Here is a 22,669-nt window from a genome sequence, read left to right on the forward strand (position 1 = left end):
GTAGATCTTATTATTCACTTATAAAATGTAGGCATCACTGGCTGTGTCAGCATTTATTGCCCAGAAGACAGTTAAAAGTCAACCACATTGGTATGGGTTTGCACTCGCCTGTAGATTATTAGGTAAGGACACGAGTGAGCAACTATTCTCATTGGTTTCAGAACCACCATGCCCAATTACCATAGCATAAGAATGAAATTTGAGAAGAGAAAACGTTTTCAAGTGTATAAGGTCTGGGTTGCGCTGCCTGAGAAAACAGAATCCATTTGTGGCTTTTAAAAGTGAATTGATTAATTACCTGAAGAGAGAATGTGTGGAGCTGTAAGGTTGTGGGATTGGAAGATGTGCTCTTGCAGTAAGTGGGCATGGACCTTACAGCCAAATAAGCTCATTCAGTGCTTTTGTCCTTTTGTGGTTTTAGACCAGAATTTAGTGGGTGGTCCAGAATCATGAGAGCACTGAGAAGGAGGCTACATGGTTGAAAGTGCTTGCTTTTGGGTGAAATATTAAACTGAGGCTCTGTGTTCCACTCAAAAATGGATATAAAACATTTATTGACGCCACTAGATGACGAGAAGGGTCGTTATATCTACCCCTCAACCAGCATCACCAAAGCCATTTATATGACCTGTTGACTCATTGCTGTTTGAGATTGTTGCTCGACAGGTTTGTTATTAAGTTTCCTATATTACTGTGGTGACTATGAATCTGATGTACTCCATGGATGTAAAGTTAATTTGGATATTTTGAGGTTTTGAAAGCTGCATATAAGAACGTGGCATGAGTAGGCCTTTCGGTTTCTTGACCATGCCCCAGTATTCATTCAAATTGTGGCTATTCATCTACCTGGGCTGCACCTTTCTAATATATACCTAATAAACCTCAATTTCTTTAGGGGCCAAAATCATATTGATCTTATGTTGAATGTTTGAATCAACTGGACATCCACAACCCTTGGATGGACAACTCTAGTGATTCACAAGCCTTCTAGTAATTTAACTTCTTCTCAGCACTGAATGGTCAACCACTTATGTTGAGTTCAAGCCTTCTAGGAGAAAGTGAGGACTGCACATGCTGGAGATCCGAGCTGAAAATGTGTTGCTAGAAAAGCGCAGCAGGTCAGGTAGCATCCAAGGAGCAGGAGAATCGACGTTTCGGGCATGAGCCCGATTAATGAAGAAGGGCTCATGCCTGAAACGTCGATTTCCCCTACTCCTTGGATGCTGTCTGACCTGCTGCGCTTTTCCAGCAACACATTTTCAGTTCAAGTCTTCTACCCTGGGAAGATGGAAACAATTTTGCATACCGACTTCCAACTCAACATGGAGGGACTGGATTGAAAAAGAACCTTTTATCCACATTCATAGGACAGAAATGGGTATGGCCCTGACTGTTGTTTGTTAATATTTACTTACTAAAGTCACTGTTTGCTCCTTAACATTTTTCACATTTGATTCAGTCCAAAGTGCCCAGAAGGCAAAGGCCTCTCTGAATGGTGCAGACATTTATTCTGGTTGCTGCACACTCAAAATTGAGTATGCCAAGGTAATCTTAAAATGGATCATTTTCTAAATGAGAATTCAATTCTTGCTTTTCACACACTAAAACAAGAAGATGTTCTTTCAATTCACCAGCCTACTCGACTGAACGTATTCAAGAATGATAGCGAATCCTGGGACTACACTAATCCCGATTTAACTGCTCGAGGTATGGTGTACCCTCATTATTTGTGTCAGCTTTTTAGATTTTGTTTGCACATGATGCATCCTGTTACCATGTTAGACCTCCAGCAACAAATATCCATTTTGCCTCAAGTCCAGGAATAGTGACAGAAATCTGTCTTTAACTTAGCAACAGGGTATGTGCTAAAATAAGGATCTGTCATATAGAATGGCCTTTAAAAATTATACAATCTATTGTACCATGTTCAAACACTATTTGGTTTGCACTCATAACATTGACTAACTTCTATCTGTTTTAATTAGCAGTCGAGGATTCACATCTGTCTTTTAAAATTGTGGGGGGTTTTTTTGCCTAATGGACATGGGAAAATTGGCCTTTAAATAAGGGGTGATGACAAATGGTTCTTAATATTCTGAACTGTGAAAGGGTGCAATTTAGACTGAGTTTGTTCTAATTTATGTCTTCCCAGTGGAAATCAGACACAGTTAATAGTATAAACTATATATTTCTTCTGAATTAATTGACTTGTACCAGGCATTGGTATTTTTACTATATTACAACAGTTACTGTATTTCAAAAAGTGTTTAATTGGCTGTAAAAGCTTAGACATTCTGAAATTGTGAAAGACATGATAGAATAATTGGTCTTTGTGTAAAAGCTGGTCTTTCTCTCTTGTGGAATCAAAGGCTTGAGAGTTACTGGTTTCAGAAGAGAGCTGGAAATATAGGGAGTCCTTCAGTGCAACCCATGTGTGACCTGAGTGATGCAGATTGTTAGAACGGCTCTGTGATTCAAATTGAGTTGTCCAACCCTTGTATAAAAAATGAAGGGTATCTTAAATTGGGGGTGTGGGGGAGGGGTCTTTATTGGCTTGACTTCATATTTAAGCTTTTAGCGATGCAGCACTCACGTTCTGTAACTTTGTAGCCTTAAAAAAGAAAGCCAAATCCTCATTTCACAGTACAGCTTTAGTTTGGTTTAAATTCTTGCTACATTTTTCAAAGTAATCCAACCCAGATTATGAACTAATCAAGAGATTTAAGTATTTTTTATTAAAGGAGGCTTGAGAAATGAAGAGCATACTAAATAAGTTAGCTATCCATTAGCTTTTTTGCCAAGAAGTGAAAGTTGATGCATTCATTTTATGGAATTGAAGATAGTTTTTTTTTAAATGGTTCCTGCTGTTGTTGCATAATCATTTCCTAACTATTGTAACCACTTTGCTTGATGGTTTGTATATTTTTGCAGCAATTGCTGGTAGTCTAACATTTTTGGAAAGAATATTATTCAGGTTTAGCTGCCTGTGTTGACCTGCACTGTCCTCTGCTGGATGTTTTGAAGTTCACTTGCAACACTTGTTATAGCACTGTGTAGCTGCAACTCACCTACATGAACTGTACATGCAAACAAGGCTACGGCACAGAAAATCGCAGATTTCAAAGTCGCACGCAATACTCAAGAACATTTCACTCAGAGGGGAAAGAGAGAGAACCAAGACTTCAGTTACAGAAATACTAAATCTTCAAAGCTACATTCACCTTCTGCAGATTAACATCTTCACTGTTGGAAGGATATTGATCCTTTTTCCCCCCCTCCCTTCTGGAGCAAGACATTTTCTCAGGTACACCAGCGAAAGTGACACCACAGAGAGAAGAGGGGCAAGCCAGGCAAACTAATCAATTCATGCACCTCTCCAACGAATGCCAGCATTTCGCAGTTACAAATGACAACAATCCAGCCTTCAGAAACAGAACAGACTCTCAATAAATCTCAGATCACCCAGACTGCATGCAAACACATCCTCAGGAAACTTGATCAGGAAGGACACTTTTCTTTTCTCCCCATTCATCGGTGCACAGAGGATATGTTTGCAAAGTTTCATCGTAAGACTGAAATGAAATTCTATTTGAATGCATTTAATGCTGTGAAATAAATTATTTAATGAAAAAGCTGCTCTTGTAAGTTTTTGTTGAAGAGAAGTCGTCCACTTAATGACTGTTTGTTTTGCTTTTTAATTCTTGTGGAGACATCTGAGTTTCAGTTCAAGATTGAAGTAACTTGAGCTTTTTGACAAATCCAGGAACCACTGTATGCTTGCTAGATGGAGGGCTATAAGAATTACCAGGGAATTTTTTGTTTATAATAGCCATATTGCTATTAATGGTAAAATTTCTGTAGTGCATTCAGTGAGATAATGATCACTTGGTATTGTCATTTTTAAATTGGCACATTCCCAATGTGCCCTTTTGTTACTAATACATGCTTTTAAGACCTAAAATATCAGCCGTGTAAGATGTTTCAAAAGCTTGTTTTTACTTGCTTTACAACTAAATGAAGCCCTTGTCTTCCTGTGACTTTGTAGATATCACTTTTGACTAAGTGAGGCGACCATTGATGTGTCAAGTCCTACTGCAGAAACTTGAGTCCATTATGCAGGTTGACATTTTCACTGCAGTAGAAACAGAATGCTGCACTGTCGGGTGTGCTGTTTTTGAGATATAAGAGATGTTTAATTGAGATCCTGCGTGCTCTGTCCAGAAAATGTATAAGCACTGATTTCGTTAGCAGTTTATTAAGTGCAGGGAAGTTTCCATGACTTCATCCAATTCTGAGAAACAGGTTATTTTGCTACTTCCATAGGACAGTTTGGGATTTTGCTGCCTTGCTTTTCTGTGTAAGTCACTATGCTTCAAAAAGTAGATCATTGGCTATAATGCACTTTCAACCATCCCAAGTTTATTTAGCAATGTTATATAAATGTCATCTTAATAAAGCATCACAAGATGTTTACAAACTGGAAATGCTTTACTTTAAAAATAATTAAACCTTAATTCAATTAAGTCCAATTTGAACATCTGGCTAATACTACATTTAGAAGTTAATGAGGAAATAGCAAATTTTATTTAAGCCAGGAATTGTGCAGTTCTTTAAGATTCAGTAGAGTCTGTTGATGAAATTGAACTAACTCAAAATATGAGTATATCTTCTAATTGTTAAGCATGACATGTTTCAGTATCCTTGGGGTTAGGCTATAAAATAGGGAGGAGGAGAAGAAACTGATGAGGGCAGTTACTGTATCAACTGCCAACACGAGATGGATATTTAGATTGTGGTACTGGAAAGTAAATTGGTGCATGCCCATAAAGCCCTCTCCTTCTCATACTGTTATGCTTTCTCCTCTGTCTGTTTACAATTGTGTTCTACTGGCTTCCATATTTGAATGTCAAAGCAGAGATATGTGGGATTCCCCTTAAAATGGAAAGCAAAAATAACTGCTAGCGCAAGAAAGATATCTTCATTCTCATCATAAGCTGGCCCTTTTTTTTGTCATTATGGCAATGTGTTTATAATTGTCTTGATCAAATTCATTGTAGTTTTGTATCAGTAATTGATTTGAGAATATAACTGGTTACTGTAATTCTTGATGGACCTTTCAGTACTCTGTTTTCAACCTAACTTCTGGCCATAAAATGCATTGGAAATGACAATCTGCCAAAATTGCTGAGTATTTGTAAGCATGATACATACAGTTAATTCCAAAAAAGCAGAGTTTTTTTTAGGTCTTAAAAGTTGTAGAAATGTCAGAAATGCCTGTTTCGGTTTATTCTTACTCCATCTTTGCACAACATTCGATTGTTTCTGGATTTGTGATCAAGCTTTGTTGGTTGACCATATCCATACATTAAAATAAATGGCTTTAGCTTCAAAGCCAAAATATTTGTTCAATGTTCTGTTATTACTCATCTAACTCGGCAAAGAAACCACTCCTCACATGTCTGCTGACTGAGGCAAATTTCTATATAGAATGAGGTATTTGTAAAACGTTAAAGCCATTGGATTTGCCCAACCAACTATTCTGATTTTTATTTTACCACATGTAAAGTTTTTTTTAAAAATTATGTATGTTTACCTTTTAAAACCCTGTATTTACTGATTATAAAACTGTAATGCAGGGGCGAAGCATCTCGCTTTTGCTGAATCCTCCTGCAAGTTATTAAGAAGGCCGTTTTGAAACTGCTGTATCTTGCTGTTTGAAGCTTATGGTACAAAAGAACAGGTACTGTTTTTTCAAAATTGTATTTTTATCAATTGTAAAATGCATTGTGCAAGTGTTTTTGACTTTCTGTATAATGTGTTCATGAAAAGTGAAAAATTTTGTTTTTAAATAAATACTGTACAGGGGAACCTAAGTACTGAATCTCAGTACTGTACTTGCATGATTATGCAAGCATTTGCAAATCGCTTAATTTCTGTTCCTTTCTTTAATTCCAGATGAAAGAAGGCGACAAGGACAGCCAGCCCTTCTAGGAGATCACCCTTCAACATATGGGGGTAACCAGCAGTTCTAATAAAATATTTCAGGACTCTTCTCTTTATATTCACTAACCCTAATATTGTAACCATAGACTGATTTTCACTTCCTCTTATTGAAAAAAAGGCTTGCTTTCATGGTCATCTGTTAAGCAGAGTGAAAATTCTTTCTTTTGAGCCTTTATTTGAAAGCATAGGAGAATATTTTGCATTTTTTGAATTTCCCTTTGCCATTGCAGAAATTCTCTTATTACTCAATCTGAGTCTGCCTTGCAGTATTGCCTGTACGTTCCACAGGAAGAGGAACTTGCATGATTTGGGTGCACAATGTGACCAGTTGAGCAATTGTTCTAGTGCCATCTTTTCAAAAGAACTATCCAAATTATCCCATTCTCTTGCTCTTTATCCAAATCTCTACAAAGTTTTCCCCATCCAAATGCTTATTCAGTTGTTTTTTCTTGAAAGTTACCAAATCTGCTTCAACTGTCTCCTCAGGAAGTAAATTGTAGATTTGTTATTATTTACTGGCAAGACAGTGCTTTCTTACCTCTGAGTCTTTATTATCTTAAATTTTTGCCCACTTTTTACGAATCCTGCAATGGAAACAGTTTCTCCTTATCTTCCCTTTTAACATCTGTTTTAAACAGAGCAACTCAGTTTTCTATAGTCACTCAAAATAACTGAAGTGTTTTGTACATAGGCTTGAAACAACACACTTTTGGAAGAGTGTCTGGAATTGACAAACCACTCCAACTAGAGCAGAATTATTATTTCATATAAAGGTTTCCTTATTTTTATGCAGACTCCTTAAGACTAACAATCTTCTATACCTTTTAAGCAGCTGTCTCAACTTAGACCAAAAGACACAGGAGCAGATATTAGGCCATTCAGCCCATCGAATCTGCTCCACTATTCAATCACGTGTGATAAATCTCTCAACCCTGTTCTCCTGCGTTCTCCTGCTTTCTCCCTGTAACCATTGCTTCCTTGATACTGAAGAACCTATCTATCTCAGTCTTTAATACATTCAATGACCTGGTCTCCACAGCCTCCTGTGACAACGAATTCCATAGTTTCACCACTCTGTGGCTGAAGAAGTTTCTCATCTCCATTCTAAAACATCTTTCCTTTACTCTACTCTAAGGCTGTACCCAGTGGTCCTAGTCTCTCCTACCAATGGAAGCATCTTCCCAACGTCTACTCTATCCACGCCATTCAATGTTCTGTGTGTTTCAATTAGATCTTCCCCATATCCTTCTAAACTCCATTGAGTATAGGCCCAGGGTCCTCAAACGTTCCTCGTATGTCAAACTTCTCATTCCTGGGACCATTCTCATGAACCTCCTGAATACGATCCAAGGTCAGTAGATCCTTCTTGAGATATGGGGCCCAAAACTGTGCATAATATTCCAAACGTGATCTGACCAGAGCATTATAGAGCCTCAGAAGTACATCCCTGCTTTTGTGTTCAAGTCCTCTTAAAATAAATGCCAAAGTTTACTTTGAGAGAATCCAAACTCAAACTCTTAAGTCTCTCTGCACTTCAGTCTTCTGAATTTTCTCCCCATTTAGAAAACAGTCCATGCCTCTTTCTACTAAAGTGAATGAGCTCACTCTTCCTCATATTGTACTCCATCTACCACTTCTTTGCCCACTGTCCTAATCTGTTCAAATCCTTCTGCACCCTCTCTGCCTCCTCAATGCTACCTGCCCCTCTACTTTTCTTTGTACCATCTGCAAACTTAGCTAGAATGTCCTCAGTTCGTTCATCTAGATCCTTAACGCATAAAGTGAAAATTTGTGGTCCCAACACTGAGCCTTGTAGAACACCACTTGTCACCAGCTGCCACCCTGAGAAAGACCCTTTGTCTCCACTCTCTGCTTTCTGCCAGGCAACCAAGCTTTAATCCATGCTAACACTTTGTCTCTGACACGATGGGCCTGTATCTTAGTCTGTAGCTTCCTGTGCGGCACCTTGTCAAAGGTCATCTTGAAATCCAGGTAAATAACATCCATTGGCTCTCCCTGGTCTAACCTGCTCGTTACTTGCTCAAAGAATTCTAGTAGATTTGTCATGCATGACTTCTCCTTTATGATATCGTGCTGACCCTGCCCTATTTTATCATAACCTACAACTGTCTTGTACCTGCACCCTGTGTCTGTATCTTACCATTCTCTCTCCCCTCATTCTCCTCTCTTTTCAACTACTCCTCATTCTAATGCAGTTTGTTTCTGCCAACCCTCTGTGGAACATTCATTTATGTTTGGTGTCCCTTGGCCTGGTTCTTTTGGCTTTGCTTCATAAATAAATTGAGCACAGCCACAGCAGATGTAAATTTGGTGTTTTAGTTCACATGTTTATCAAGAAGCTTTTCCATCTTTCAAAAAGCTTTCATTTTATAATTGTCATCTAGAATAGACCTTCGAGTCGTAACAGTTTTCCTATTCTCACTTCCACTGCTTCCCAGCTCTTCAAGAAGAAATACCACCCCAACATCACAGATTGACTTTTGTAATTTTTGTCAAAAAAACTTTTGAATTATCAAAGTAATAAATGAAATATCATGATGAAAGCCAATGAGGGCACGTGGGTGTGTTGCTGTAGGGTCATATGCCATGTTTTTGAAGGTGAGGAGACCAATGTGATAAAGAAAAACATATTTACATAATATGTAAAGATTTCAGTCAAAAGAAAAGAGATGAAAAGGCAGAAAGTCAGTCATTAAGCTGGCTGTTACACTTAAATATTTACTTACTCTAATTGTGGTTACATGTATTTCCTTCCAAATCTGTACATCTTGATGACAATAAGACATTTCTTCATGTCAAGGCCATGTAGAACTAGTTGGAAAAGATGGACATGAACAGTTTGTTTTTGAAGTTTGGTGTATTCAGAAATTAAAAATAACAACCAACGGTACTAACATTTCACCAATTTTTTTTTTGAATGAAGCTTGTCCTTAAATGAAAGATGCTTTTCAGAAATGTATTTATTTATTTCTGGTATTATATCTGTGCATAATTACTTTACAAACTTGACATAAAAGATAATTTTAATAATCTTTGAACAGGATATCAAACAAGCCCATTGGCATTAGCACATAGAATGGATCCACGCTCTTCCAGCAGTAGACCGATGCATCTCTACTCTGCTCCTGACTTTGAATTTGTGCCTCAGGGCAAGGTTATAATGGTTTATGGACTTAATCCACATAAAATGAATTGTGAAAAAATCTTCAATCTTCTGTGCCTCTATGGCAATATTGAAAAGGTAAGACTTAAGTTATTTCTGTTTTAGTCTTTATTTGTAATGCTTACTTGCCTTTATTGTTGAATTTTAAGCTTGTCTGAATTGAATTTTTTACAATAGCTCTAAACTCCAGAATCAAAATGTACAGACTTGATGCCATACTTTAGAAACAGTCTGGGATTGACATACCATTCAAACTGCAGCAGAACTATAATTTCACGGAAAGATTTCTTTATTTTTATACCCTGACTTCATAAAGCTAAAAATCTGTATGGGCCTGATTTGTCGGTAATTGATTTGAGATGCTAAATTATAAAAACTGTTTTCCACCTGAACCTGCAACAACCTCTTTTAAAAAAGGTTTTATTCCTTCAATGGACTGAAGAATATTGGTACCAAGCCATCCAAGCTGGGGTGAAAACCACAGCCAAATAGAAAATTTAATTTGTAATATTTTAAAAATAACTTTTTTTTTTAGTAAGATACTGTGCTACAGAATGTGGCTGCCTTTTAAAGAAATTTCCAGTCTTTATAAATGATCTGTTGATCTTAGGTCAAGTTCATGAAGAGTATGCCTGATGCTGCTATGGTCGAAATGGGAGATGAATTTTCTGTGGAGCGAGCAATCACCCATCTGAACGGTGTGGAGATGTTTGGAAAGAAACTTAATTTGTGGTAAGCAGTTTTCTTTGTTAAAAAATGCTTTCACATTTGTAGAGAATTCTCAGTTCAGTTTTTGTGATGTGGGCAGTCCCTGTAACTACTGTGCTGCTTCAGTGTCTCTAAACAGGCATCAATTGTACCAAGCCAATCATATGAGTTGGTGGATGGTACTGATAGTTACAAGGAGTTCACCAATTCGAGGAATAACCGCTTCACTAATCCTGGGCAGGCAGCCAAAAATAGGATCCAGCCTCCTTCCAATGTACTTCACTTCTTCAATGCTCCACCTTGTGTTACAGAGGAAATCTTTCAAGAGGTAAGGTGCCTAATGCAAGTGAAATAGTAAGACTTCCATTATTCCCATATCAGAAGTTAAGACTGGAGAATTGAATTATATAGCAGAGAAACTGGCCCTTTGCCCCACCATATATGCCAACTAACAAACATCAAACTACACCACTCTTGTTTAGGTGCACTTAGTCCATAGCCTCCTATGCCCCTGCATTTTAAGTACTTATCCAGATGTTTCATAAATGTTGTGAGACTACTTACCTCCACCACCCTTTTCGGCAGCATGTTCCATATGTTTGACTTTTGTTTTTCTCTTGGATGTCATCTAACTCACTACTGCTCATCTTAAACATGCCCTCCAGTCTTACAAAGTTGTAACAATTTCCTTGCCCCAGCTAATGAAAGCAATCCTTTCATATGCTGCTTCACCACCCTATCTACCTGTACTGACACCTTCAGGAATCTATGGACTTGTACAGCAAGTTCTTTTGTTCCTCATTACCCCCTAGGGGCCTGCTATTCATTTGTATATGTTGTTCCCTTACTATGCATCACCTCTCACTATTAGGATTAAGTTCCATCTGTCATTGCTCTGCCCAAGTTACCAGCTGATCATATCAGACTAACCTGGGACTATCCTCCATATCAACAGTGTCATCTGCAACTTGCTAATTAAACCTTCTACATGAACTTTCAAGCTGTTAATGTGCATAACAGCAAGGGCCGTAGCACCGATGCTCAATGGTACACTGCTGGTCACAGCCCTCTACCATCAATCTTTTCCTCCTATTTGTAAGGCAGTTTTGGATTCAGTTTGCCAATGTCTTGGATCCCATGGGTTCCTGACTTTTGACCAGCCTTCCATGTCAGACCTTGTAAATACCTTACTGGCATCAATGTAAACCACGCTCACGGTACCACCTTCACCATTTCAAAATTAAATGAAGAAATAAATTAATATTAGACAGAATCTCCTCCTAACAAATCAGTGTTGACTATCTTTGATCAATCTCTGCCTTTTATCTAGTATTGATTAATCCTGTTCTTCAAAACTTTAGATTAGATTACTTTAGATTACATTAGATTACATTACATTACAGTGTGGAAACAGACCCTTCGGCCCAACAAGTCCACACCGACCCGCCGAAGCGCAACCCACCAATACCCTACATTTACAACTCTTGCCTAACACTATGGGCAATTTAGCATGGCCAGTTCACCTGACCTGCACATCTTTGGTCTGTGGGAGGAAACCGGAGCAACCGGAGGAAACCCACACAGACACTGGGAGAACGTGCAAACTCCACACAGTCAGTCGCCTGAGGCAGGAACGGTGACACAGTGGTTAGCACTGCTGCCTCATAGCACCAGAGACCCGGGTTCAATTCCCGACTCAGGCGACTGTCTGTGTGGAGTTTGCCCATTCTCCCCGTGTCTGCGTGGGCTTCCTCCAGGTGCTCCGGTTTCCTCCCACAGTCCAAAGATCTGCAGGTCAGGTGAATTGGCCATGCTAAATTGCCCATAGTGTTAGGTAAAAAGGGGTAAATGTAGGGGTATGGGTGGGTTGCGGGTTGGTGTGGACTTGTTGGGCTGAAGGGCCTGTTTCCACACTGTAAGTAATCTAATCTAAAACTTCTTCCAATAAATTCCCAACTTCTGATATCAAACCAACTAGTCCTATCCTTGCTGTCCTCTTTGAACAAAGGAACCACATTATCTGTCTTCCAGTCATCTGGCATGTCACCTGTGGCCAGGGCAGTGTTACACACCTCTGCCAGGGCCCCAGCAATCTCCCCTCTTGCTTCCCGATCAGCCTAGGATACATACCATCTGGTTCTGGGGATTTATGCACCTGTATGCCCACTAAAATGTCTTAATGTATCATCCTTATTAATCGTAACTTCATCCCAGCTGACTACTCGGTGTTTCAGTGAACATGAATGAAAAACAGTCATGTAAGACTTCACCCATGTTAGCTGGCTCCATGCACCGGTTGCTACTTTAGTCTCTTACATTTCTCAGTCTTTCCATGGTAATCCTCTTACTCTTAAAATACTTTAAGAAAAGCCTTCGGGTTTTCCTTGATCCCATCTGCCAAAGGTATTTTGTAGCCCCTCTTTGCCCAAGGAGAAAGTGAGGACTGCAGATGCTGGAGATCAGAGCCGAAAATGTGTTGCTGGAAAAGCGCAGCAGGTCAGGCAGCATCCAAGGAACAGGAGAATCGACGTTTTGGGCATAAGCCCTTATGAAGGGCTTATGCCCGAAACGTCGATTCTCCTGTTCCTTGGATGCTGCCTGACCTGCGCTTTTCCAGCAACACATTTTCAGCCCCTCTTTGCCCTCCTACTTTCCTTTTTAAACAACATCCTACACCCTACGTTTGAAGGGCCACCCCTGTTTTACTGTGCTGTACCTGGAATATCATCTTTCTCTAATATCCCTTGACACCCAGGATCCCTTGAAATTACTTCCCTGTCGTTTGCTCTTAGAGGAATATGCTGGCCCTGAATTCTCCTACTTTAAAAGACTCCTACTTTCCAAAAATAGACTTATCTGCAAGTAATTGTGCCTAGTCTGTTTGCTGAATCTTGTCTAATGATGTTAAAATCAGCCTTCTCTAATTTATACACTTAACTTCTGCATTATCTTTATCCCCTTCAGTAATGACTTAAGAATTCAGTCACTATCCCTAAAATGCTTGCCCACTGGCACTTTAACCATTTGACTGGTTTCACTGTTTGGGATTCTGTCCAGCACTGCCCTCACCTTTGTAGGATAATCTACGTACTGGCACAAAATGCTCTCCTGGATGCATTTTAAAAAAACTTCCATCCCATCTAGTTCTTTCACTAAGGTAATCCCAGTAAATGTTGCTAAAATTGAGATGCCCTACAACAGTAGAGTCATAGAGATGTACAGCATGGAAACAGACCCTTCGGTCCAACCCGTCCATGCGATCAGATATCTCAACCCAATCTAGTCCCACCTGCCAGCACCCAGCCCATATCCCTCCAAACCCTTCCTATTCACGTACCCATCCAAATGCCTCTTAAATGTTGTAATCCTGTTTCTCTCAAATCTTCTGTGATTTGCCTACATGTTTGCTTCCCAACCTCCCTCTGACAGTTGGGAGGCCTGTAGTATAATCCCAGCATGGCTATTGTCCCATTTTATATTTGGAAGGTCTACCCATATGCCTCATATGAAGATACTGCTATGACATCCTTCCACGTATTGCAGTGATGATTTCCTATGAATACAAGAATGCCCCACTGTTCTTCTTGCTGTCCCTGTTGTTATTCATCTCTTTCTCCACACCCCCACATCCCCCCCCCCCCCCCCCCCCCCCCAAGAATAAAATGGTGTCTGAAATTTCTATACCCTGGTATGTTGAGCTACAAGTCCCACCCTTCCTTCATGTCTCTCTGTTTGCAACAATATCATATTCCCCATATAGAGTGATCATGTCTCTTCCTGATGATTCTTGGTTCTGTATAAACTGTCCAGTTTTGGAATGCCAATCAGTTCTCCTCCAGTATGGCAATTGTACGACATGACATGGAGTTTCCTCGCTGTCTTATCTGTAGAGACTGTGCATCATACCAATGCTGTTATATCTATGGCAATATGGACAGATTCAAATAGGTTACACCCTCATGCTAGTTTCCTTACAAGTAGTTTGGTTTAGTGACTACTGAGCAATTCTTGGTCACTTGTGTAAAATTCATAATTTTGTATCCATTAGGAATGCTTCGCAATTAGTTGTAATGCACTGGGATGATTGCCTCACTGTTATGAAATCATTCATGCTCTCTATAGCATTTAATGTAAACCATTCTATGTCTCACCTAGGTTTGTGAAGATTGTGAACTGAAACCTTTTAGAACTTTCAAGACATTTACTGGAAAATGTAAGTGGACAATTGAAAACTCAAGTCATAATTGTGTAATTCTATATTTTTAATCTCTACTTTTTTATGGAAACTTAATTTATTTGTGATAAATATTTTTAAATGATTTGAGATTTGATCATGCTTTGAACATTGTGAAACCTTTTCAAAACAGATGTGATTTATGCAATTTCCATTTCAAATAATTGAAATCTAGCTTCAGCTGTTCATTGCCTTCAATCTGAGTATTACACCATTGCTTCCCAAAACTCTTCTCATTTTCCCATTTTGCTGCTTGAAAATTGTAATGATTCCAGACTTGTGACACTGAATGGGGAGGGGTAAGAGACCTGTGGCAGCGGGGATGGATACAGTATGTATCCGAAGGTATGAGAAATCTTTGACAGTGGAAAAAGGGTTGAGATAGGGAGGTAAGGAGAGGTCTAGACATGGGAGAGTGGAGAACTGTTTAACTGACAACTTCTTAAAGTAAAATGTACCTACCTTTCCAATGATTTTTTTCTAGATCAGTTTCAGGTGTGCCAGATTAGTCTTTTGGGCCAGGCCCACTGTTAGAAATGCAAGATTTAAAGGAGTCGCACAGCTGTTAGCACTCAGTTGGAGCTCCATGACAGCTGCTGGAGTTCACAACCTTTTTAGTTTGGGAAGCCTTAATCATAAAAATCACACTTTCAGTTCTATTAAGTGTCATAACTTAGAATAATATAACATTTGAATTGAAGCCATTTGAATCTGTGCCAGCTTCATTTTCAAGAGTAATCTGATTAGTCTCACTTTCCCATAGTTCCTGCAATTATTTCTTGCAATACTTCCTTGCTACCCTATGCCTGTATGAGATATCTGAAATATATGCATGCCAGGAGGCACACAGAGGCATGCCCTCCACACCCAAACTTTTATGATTTGCTATTGCATAATTTGTGCCTGGCATTTTTAAAGTTAAAATTACCAAAACTAGCAATTTTTCATTTATTTACTTACTGCTGTGGACCTAATCGCTTTGAAGGTGGCGAGGAACCCCTTTCTTAAATAGCCGAAGTCCCTGGGATGTAGGTATACCCATAGTGCTGTTAGGGAAGATGTTTGAATATTTTGACTTCAAAACAGTGAAGAAATGGAGATTTAGTTGAAAGTCAGGAATGTGTTATTTGAAGAACTTGCAGGTGCTGTGTGCATGTGCATCTATTGTCCTTGTCTTCTAGATATGGAGATACATAATGTGGTGTTTATAGCCATAGTGAGTTGCTGTAGCACATATTGATGCACCACTGCATCCGTGGTGAACAGAGTGAATTTGAGTGTTAGATGGTTGGCTAATTAAGTGGGGTTCTTTGTTCTGGATGATTTCAAGCTTCTTGGGTGGTATTGAAGATGCATTTGACCAGGCAAGTGAAGATTATTGCATCACGTTCTTGCCCTGTGTCTTTCAGATAGTTGTTAGGCTTTGGGAAGTCAGGAGTGTCTGGTGTATTCTTGTGTGTGTATGTGTCTTATGTATGTATATGGCTGGTACAGGTCAGTTCCTGGTAAGCGGGATCCCTGGATGTTGTCACACGTCTACAGAAGGTGACCACATTCCCTCTTGTATGAGATGGGCAGTGTCTGACACTTGTGTAAATGAATGTCACTTCTTATCAAGCCAAGCTGGGTGATGTTCAGGTCTTGCTGCACATAGACACCGGCTCCTTCAGTATCTGAGGAGTCAGGATTGGTGCTAAATATTGTGGAACATGCTCATCTCTGACCTTTTGTGGTGAAGGGAAAGCCATTGATGAATTGGTTGAAGGTGATTCAGTCTGGGACACATAAACTCTTGAGTGATGTCCTGGGACTGAGACTATTCGTGCCTGACAATCATGACCAGCTTTTGCCCATTAACTGAAAATGTTGCTGGAAAAGCGCAGGAGAAAGTGAGGACTGCAGATGCTGTAGATCAGAGCTGAGGAGAAAGTGAGGACTGCAGATGCTGTAGATCAGAGCATCTGCAGTCCTCACTTTCTCCTTATGCCCATTAACTCCAGTTGTGCTAGGGCTCCTACATGCTACACTTGGTCAAATGCTACCTTGATGTCAACAGCAGTCACCTGCACCTCCTGTTTTCACTTTAGCTCTTCTGTCTATGTTCAAACCAAGTCTGTAATGAGGTAAAGAGCTGAGTGGCCCTGATGTAGTACAAACTGAATGTCATTGAGCATGTTATTGCTGGGTAAGTGCTGCTTAACATCCCTGTGGACAAATCTTTCTATCGTGTTACTGATAATCAAGGGTTGATTGAGGCAATAAATTTAACCTGCTCTTTTGAGGAGAAGACACACCTACACCATTTTCCACATCGCCAGATTAATGTTGGCATTACAATTGTACTGGAACAGCTTGGCGAAGAACTAGGTGCTTTTTTTTAAAAAAATCCAAAGCCTTTCAGTGCTGTTGCTGAAGTGTTGTCAGGGCCTATAGTCTTTGTAGTATTCAGTTCCTTGAGCCGCCTTTTTTCTAATATGGAGGGAATCAAATTGGCAGAGATCTGTAATGCTGGGGACCACAGGAAGAGATCCATCATATGTTCAGCACTTCTGACTGTAGATGTTTGCAAATGCTAGAGCTTTGACTTTTGTACTGATGACTGTGTTTACTTATCATTTAGAATATTTCTGGAGTCTGCTGTTCCAGTTAGATTAATTGTCCTTCATTCATTACTGAATTTGGCAGGTCTGTAGAATTTTGATCTAATCTGCTCGTTTTGGAATAGCTTAGCTCTGCATATCACATAATTTTGTTTGGCATGGAGGTAGTTCGGTGTTATATCGTCTCTTGGCTGATACGTCACTTTGGTATCATATTGCTTTTGCTACTGGTATTTTCTCACTCATTGAACTTGGATTGATCTTCGGGTTTGACGGTTATGGTAGAATGTGGGTTATGCTGTGGCCGTAAGATTACAGATTGTGGTTGAATACAGATGTGCTGTTGATGGCCTTTGGTGTCCCATAGATGTCCATGTTTGAGGCTAGATGTTTTGAAATCTATCTCATTTAACATCAGTAGTGACATTCAACATTGGCAGATATCCTTTCTCTGAAGACAGGACTTTGTTTCAACAAGTGTGTGTGGTGGATACCCCTGCCGATACTGTCATGGACAAATGTATCTGCAGCAGGTAAATTACTGATGACAGAATCAAGTAGGTTTTTCACATTTGGTTCCGTTGCCACGTGTGCAGGCCCAATTTAGCATTTATGCCCTTCAGGACTCAACCAATTGGTCAGTTTGGGCACTATTGAGCAAGTCTTGGTAATGGACATTGGAATTTCCCACCCAGGATGCATTCATGCCAGGTGGACAAATGTGATGATACTAGCTTTTACAGTGACTGACTGACTGGGCTTTTACTAGTTTGATGACCATGGCCTTGGGTGAAGTTCCATTTAAGCTTGCAGTGTATTTTTGATCTTATGTAATACTGTTGAAATGGCAGACCTCCAGGAGACAAACTCCCACTCCTTTCACTGCCAGCATAGTTTTTATCTTCGTCTGTCATTTATCCTAAAATTTTTGGCTGTCTGATTTCATCGAATACACACTTTCCAACTATCTTTCGTTTTACCGCACTGTCCTCTTCAAGTCTGTTAAGAATCTTGTCATTGTTCATTTTCTGAGGGTCAACCCAAATTCAAGTCATTTATATACATTTAAGAGAATCTGTGGTCCTGATATCGATCACCATTTAATGATGTGTCTTACAAACAAATGGATTACTGAACAAAAGGGGTAGAAGTGGAGGTTTAGGAACGTGTGTCTAGCTGAAGAAAAGTGAGTTTTGAAGATGTACTACTAACTGGGCTCTGAGAAAGGACTTTCAAAGTGTGTATGTTGGGTGTAATGGAGGAACAACACCATCTTTAAAACTAGAAGAGTGGAGAGTTGCAATCTAAAACTGTAAGGCAGGGGTTTTAGATGTAGCAAAGCTTCATTGACTAGAATTAAAAAGCTGAACAATTGGAGTAGTGGATAGTGAACTTAGTGCACTGTGAGATGCAAGCTCTTGAAGTTCAGTCAGGGTTGCTGTTTAGAAAGCAAGTCTTAATAAAGAAAAAGCATGAGTCAAAGTAGAGACAAGGAAATTGTTGAAGTGGGCTTGGTGATTGTCTTTTTGTGTATGGGTCTGGGACAACATTTTTTAAGTTCACGTTTAGAATGTGAAAGGGAGATTTGTGAAGTCAGCATGGGTGTCTTTTAAAGTTTGGGAATTCTGCTTTGTATTAAATATCTTCAGCCTTGTTTGTTAATCTGCACATAGGGTAGCTTGACGACAGACATGAGGATAGGCTTGCGTCCATTGCATGGCAATGCTTGAGTCTGAACAGTCACTTCTGAGACATCACACTAACATTCTTTCTAGTATTGTTTTAATTTAATGTATAGTAATCTGGTAGTCTACTTGTTAGATGACTTTTGGCAATCTGTTTCTTTTCTAGCTGATAGGAGTTTATCTGGCCTTTTGGAATGGGAGACGAAAAGTGATGCCGTGGAAGCACTGACTGTCCTGAATCACTACCAGATGAAAAACACAAGTAAGTGTTCTATAAGTGGGATGGTGAAAGCTTAAAAGGTTCAATTTGTGTAATAGGTAAGGATTATCTTAACCTCCCAGAGCCTAAACTAGAAATGGATATGAAAATTTGTCCAATTGTGTAAATTTAAATTTGTCAATCTGTTAGGTAATGTGGGAAACTTGAGGGAAGTGCTGTACAGCTGTGACTGTGACTAGATTACTCATATTGACTTTAGTGAGAAATTTTATCCTGTTGTTGCTTTCAGCAATAACTTGTAGGATTTGCACGCAACAAATCAAACAGAATGAGTAGCAGAGTGACTATTTTGACAGTTTCCTTAATCTTTGGGGAAGGGAACGAAGCCATAAACAATGTTCATCTGTGTCATGATTATATAGTCATGATCTAAACCAGTACTAAGTACTGCACATGCTTAAAATCTGAATACAGAACATGTTGGAAAAACACTGGAAGTGGTGGAAAAATTAATGTTTTGGGTCTTTTGTCAGAACCTGAAACATTAATTCTTATCACACTTCTTTCTACAGAAGCTGATGCTGCCAGACCTATTCAGCATTTTCATCTTTTATTTAGAATATGATAGTAGTTATGGTATGATGAGGTGGATAATTCTAGCAACTCAGTGCAGCTGGATTTATCTTTTAAATTGAGAAGATCAATGTGTGTGTATTCAAATAAGATATTTATTTCTATACACCTTTTGTATTTGCAGCACAAATTAACAAATGATAAAATTTATGACTTGAGATTCAAATACATCTATCATTCTTATGAGTTCTTGTTTATACGGGAAATGAGAGATTATAAGCATGGTTAAAGGTTAACTCCCATGAGAGAGGAAAAAATGCAAGTCACTACATCAATAGGAAAGGGCCAAAAAGCTGAATCCTCATTTTACGGAGTTAATTGGGGTAAATTACTCTACATAATTTAACACATTTTAGAATGGGAGAGTGCTGCATCAGTAAGGAAGGAAGGAATGGCTGACTTTGAGCAATACTTGAAATACCCTGGATGACAACAAATAATATGCGAAATAATCCGATTCACTGCTACGTTATCACTAAGAATGTCTATCAGACAGAAATTATTTCACTTTAGACTTGAACAAAAGTTTTTTATTGAACAGATTCGTACGTTGGGAATATTTGATTGCACATCCAAGCCAGTGTGTCTTACTGATTTATGGATTATAGCAGCTTTTTGAATTGATCGAATTGAATTTTATAGGGATTTCTGGTAGTGTAGTTATGAATGGCAGAACTTGGTTGACAATTTTGTCAAAGATGGTAATGATTGAAATGAAATTAAAATGTGATGGGTTTTTTTCTTGAAAGAAAACTTTCTGATAATGGGTCAGTGTTCTCAAATTCAAACCGCTTTCTTTTCTAATTAGATTAGATTACTAACAGTGTGGAAACAGAACAGAATTGTTTTTTGATTGTGGTATGCCCACACATTTGGTGGAGTAGCTTTTGTGACAAAATTATTTAATCATGCAATTTGCCAGCTGAAAAATTTATCTTGCATAACACTTATGGAACAAGCATTTTTCATTGAGTTGTAATGAGCAAATAGCAAATTAATTTTAGTCCCCAAATTGCAAATTAGTAGTGGGGCATTCTACACATAATGACTTTTACTTTGTAATGCTATTTAAAATATGTTTTAACTTCTGTTTTCAGTTATGTGACATTAAGCCAAGAATGTTTTTTTTTTTTAATTTTTAGATGGCCCATATCCTTACACCTTGAAACTCTGCTTTTCCACCATGTCCCATGCATGAAGATCCAAGTAAAGTCTGAAGATTTTGAATTAACACTTTGTAGTAAATATAAATGGGCCATTTACAAATTGCGAGAGAGGAGTCCTATCTTGCAACTACCTACTAAGTGGAAGACATTTTCTTTGTTTTGTTCAAATTGTAATTTTTTTCAGAATTGTATCAATGTAAAAGTAGACATTTAACTAAAGTGTTCCTTTTCCTAGGTAATTTTCTTTGCAGTCAGTGTATCAGTACTTGGAGCTTAATGTTTATGCAAGTGACCTTGTACGTTAGAACTATGCAAGTGGTGAAAAATATCTGCTTGTGGCATATTTACAAATTTAAAGGCACTTTCCGTAGTGAGATGAAACTAGGATTTTTATTCTTTGGGAAATGTAGTTTGCAAGTTTGTTTTGCTATTAACGAAAAACAGTTGTCATCTGGAAGGTTATGTATTCTACAAACTGAAGTGCCAACTGAGTTGATTTTGAACACTATACTCATACTTGGTATATGTATAGCTTGTTGCCACATGTTGATTCTTGCTGTGGTTCACTAATTCATTAAACAATTATTACAACTACCCTGTGGTTTGTTTCTCAAGTAGCAATAATAAAGGTTGTAAAACTAAACTTAAAATTGGTGGTCAACTTGTTGCAACTAAGAAACCAGTTGTCGCTAACTGTACTCTCAATATTTGCTTGTTTTTGTTTCTTTTCTTTCCTCCCCTAACCCCACACATCACAAATCCAGTCTGTGTTTGAAGCATGTGTTACAGAATTTGATCTTGACATTGCTGGGAAATCTAAATGCATCATTTGCTTAAAAGATGTGGAGTTCCCTTTCCCAAAAGATGATCAATTGATTTATTTAAAACGAGCTCGTGTTATCCAAATCCTCAATTGGAAGCCTTCCCAATGGGCATGACGGTGGGAATTGAACCGTACAGCTTAACCATACAGAGCAGTTGTCTTGCCACTACAGCTCTGAATTACCTCCGAGCACTGAGACTCTAAACTGGCTTAACTATCACATTTAGGAAACAGCTATGAGGATTTTTCACAATTCTGATACTTTTGTTGCCAGGGATGTCTTTGAACCGCCTGGTTAAATATATTCTGAATGTTCTTGCTGGCGAAAATGTTATAATCATTCAATGATCTTGTTAAAAGTTGATGATTTAAATTATTTCGTGTGAACATTATTCTTAATGATTTAGAGCAAAGCTGCGCACTTTCTGAATCTGACAGAAGCTATAAAATGGCAACAGCAATTTATATAATCTGTTAAATATATTTTAAGTCCACGTGGCTAAGGTGCATCGTAGAACCATACCTTTTGAGATGAGTGGAATACCTTTTTATAATCTGTCAAAACAAAGTCTTGCTGATGCTGGAAATCTGCATAAAGTTCTGACCTTACATCAGAACTGGCAAAAGTTGGATTGTAACAAGTTCCACATGTATTCACAGGTAAGGTAAGGAGGGAATGAAAAAGAACATCTGTGATAGGATGGAAGACAGGAGAGATCAAATGATGAAATGACTAGTGGAAATAAGCCACATGGTGTTGCAAGCCATTCAGTAAGTTTATGGCTGGTTTGCTACTGGCCTCCACTTCTTTGCTTGTTTATTTTCTGTACTCGTTCCCAAATATGTACCATTGTCTTGAATATCCAATGACAGCTTGATTCACTCTCAGGTAGAGATTTTCAGGTCATCAATATTCAGTCAGCCTAACCTACACACACGTATTTGTCCCATTTGACTTCAGACTTCATTGAACCAAAAGTTTTAAGCACAGGTTAAATTCTAGAGGTGAGTACGGAGTTCCTGCTCCACTGTCTTCAACTTTTTTTTCCAATGTCTTTCTAACACAAGGTCAGAATGGGGTTGCTCATTGATTACATAATGTTCAGTTTCATTTACACTATTTCAGGCCAGTATGTGACAGGCCTACCTTGCATGCAGTAACCCTAGACAAGCTTCAAGTTTGTGTGATAGGTGATAAATAACCATGTGTGCAATAATGGCCATCTTCCACTTCAGATTCAGTGGTATTACCATCTAGCAACTCCAATTATCAATATTCTGGAATAGTCATGAAGCTAGGCTACACAATCAGGCTCAACATTGGGAAGTCAGGGAGTTACTTGCTCTGGAATACTAGCTTCACTGCTAGTAAGTAAGAATGATGGAATCTCTTAGAACCATAATTTGTCCCAT

General features: G+C 38.7%; 1 protein-coding gene across 2 annotated transcripts in view; it reads left to right on the forward strand.

Annotated features, from left to right (window-relative positions):
* The window catches only part of LOC140483210 (heterogeneous nuclear ribonucleoprotein L-like), a 45,818-nt gene extending 24,791 nt beyond the window's left edge, over positions 1-21,027 (forward strand). For both annotated transcript variants that reach the window (XM_072581287.1, XM_072581288.1), the window contains exons 5-13: positions 1,449-1,545; positions 1,635-1,707; positions 5,956-6,015; positions 9,066-9,265; positions 9,798-9,919; positions 10,022-10,223; positions 14,051-14,108; positions 18,581-18,676; positions 20,410-21,027. In XM_072581287.1, coding sequence (XP_072437388.1) covers positions 1,449-1,545; positions 1,635-1,707; positions 5,956-6,015; positions 9,066-9,265; positions 9,798-9,919; positions 10,022-10,223; positions 14,051-14,108; positions 18,581-18,676; positions 20,410-20,465 — 964 coding nt within the window. In that variant the 3' untranslated portion in view covers positions 20,466-21,027. The remainder of the gene's footprint in view (positions 1-1,448; positions 1,546-1,634; positions 1,708-5,955; positions 6,016-9,065; positions 9,266-9,797; positions 9,920-10,021; positions 10,224-14,050; positions 14,109-18,580; positions 18,677-20,409) is intronic.
* Positions 21,028-22,669: the final 1,642 nt, after the last annotated feature.

The sequence above is a fragment of the Chiloscyllium punctatum genome, chromosome 11 (assembly GCF_047496795.1).
Source record: "Chiloscyllium punctatum isolate Juve2018m chromosome 11, sChiPun1.3, whole genome shotgun sequence".
In the NCBI taxonomy this organism is placed as follows: Eukaryota; Metazoa; Chordata; class Chondrichthyes; order Orectolobiformes; family Hemiscylliidae; genus Chiloscyllium; species Chiloscyllium punctatum.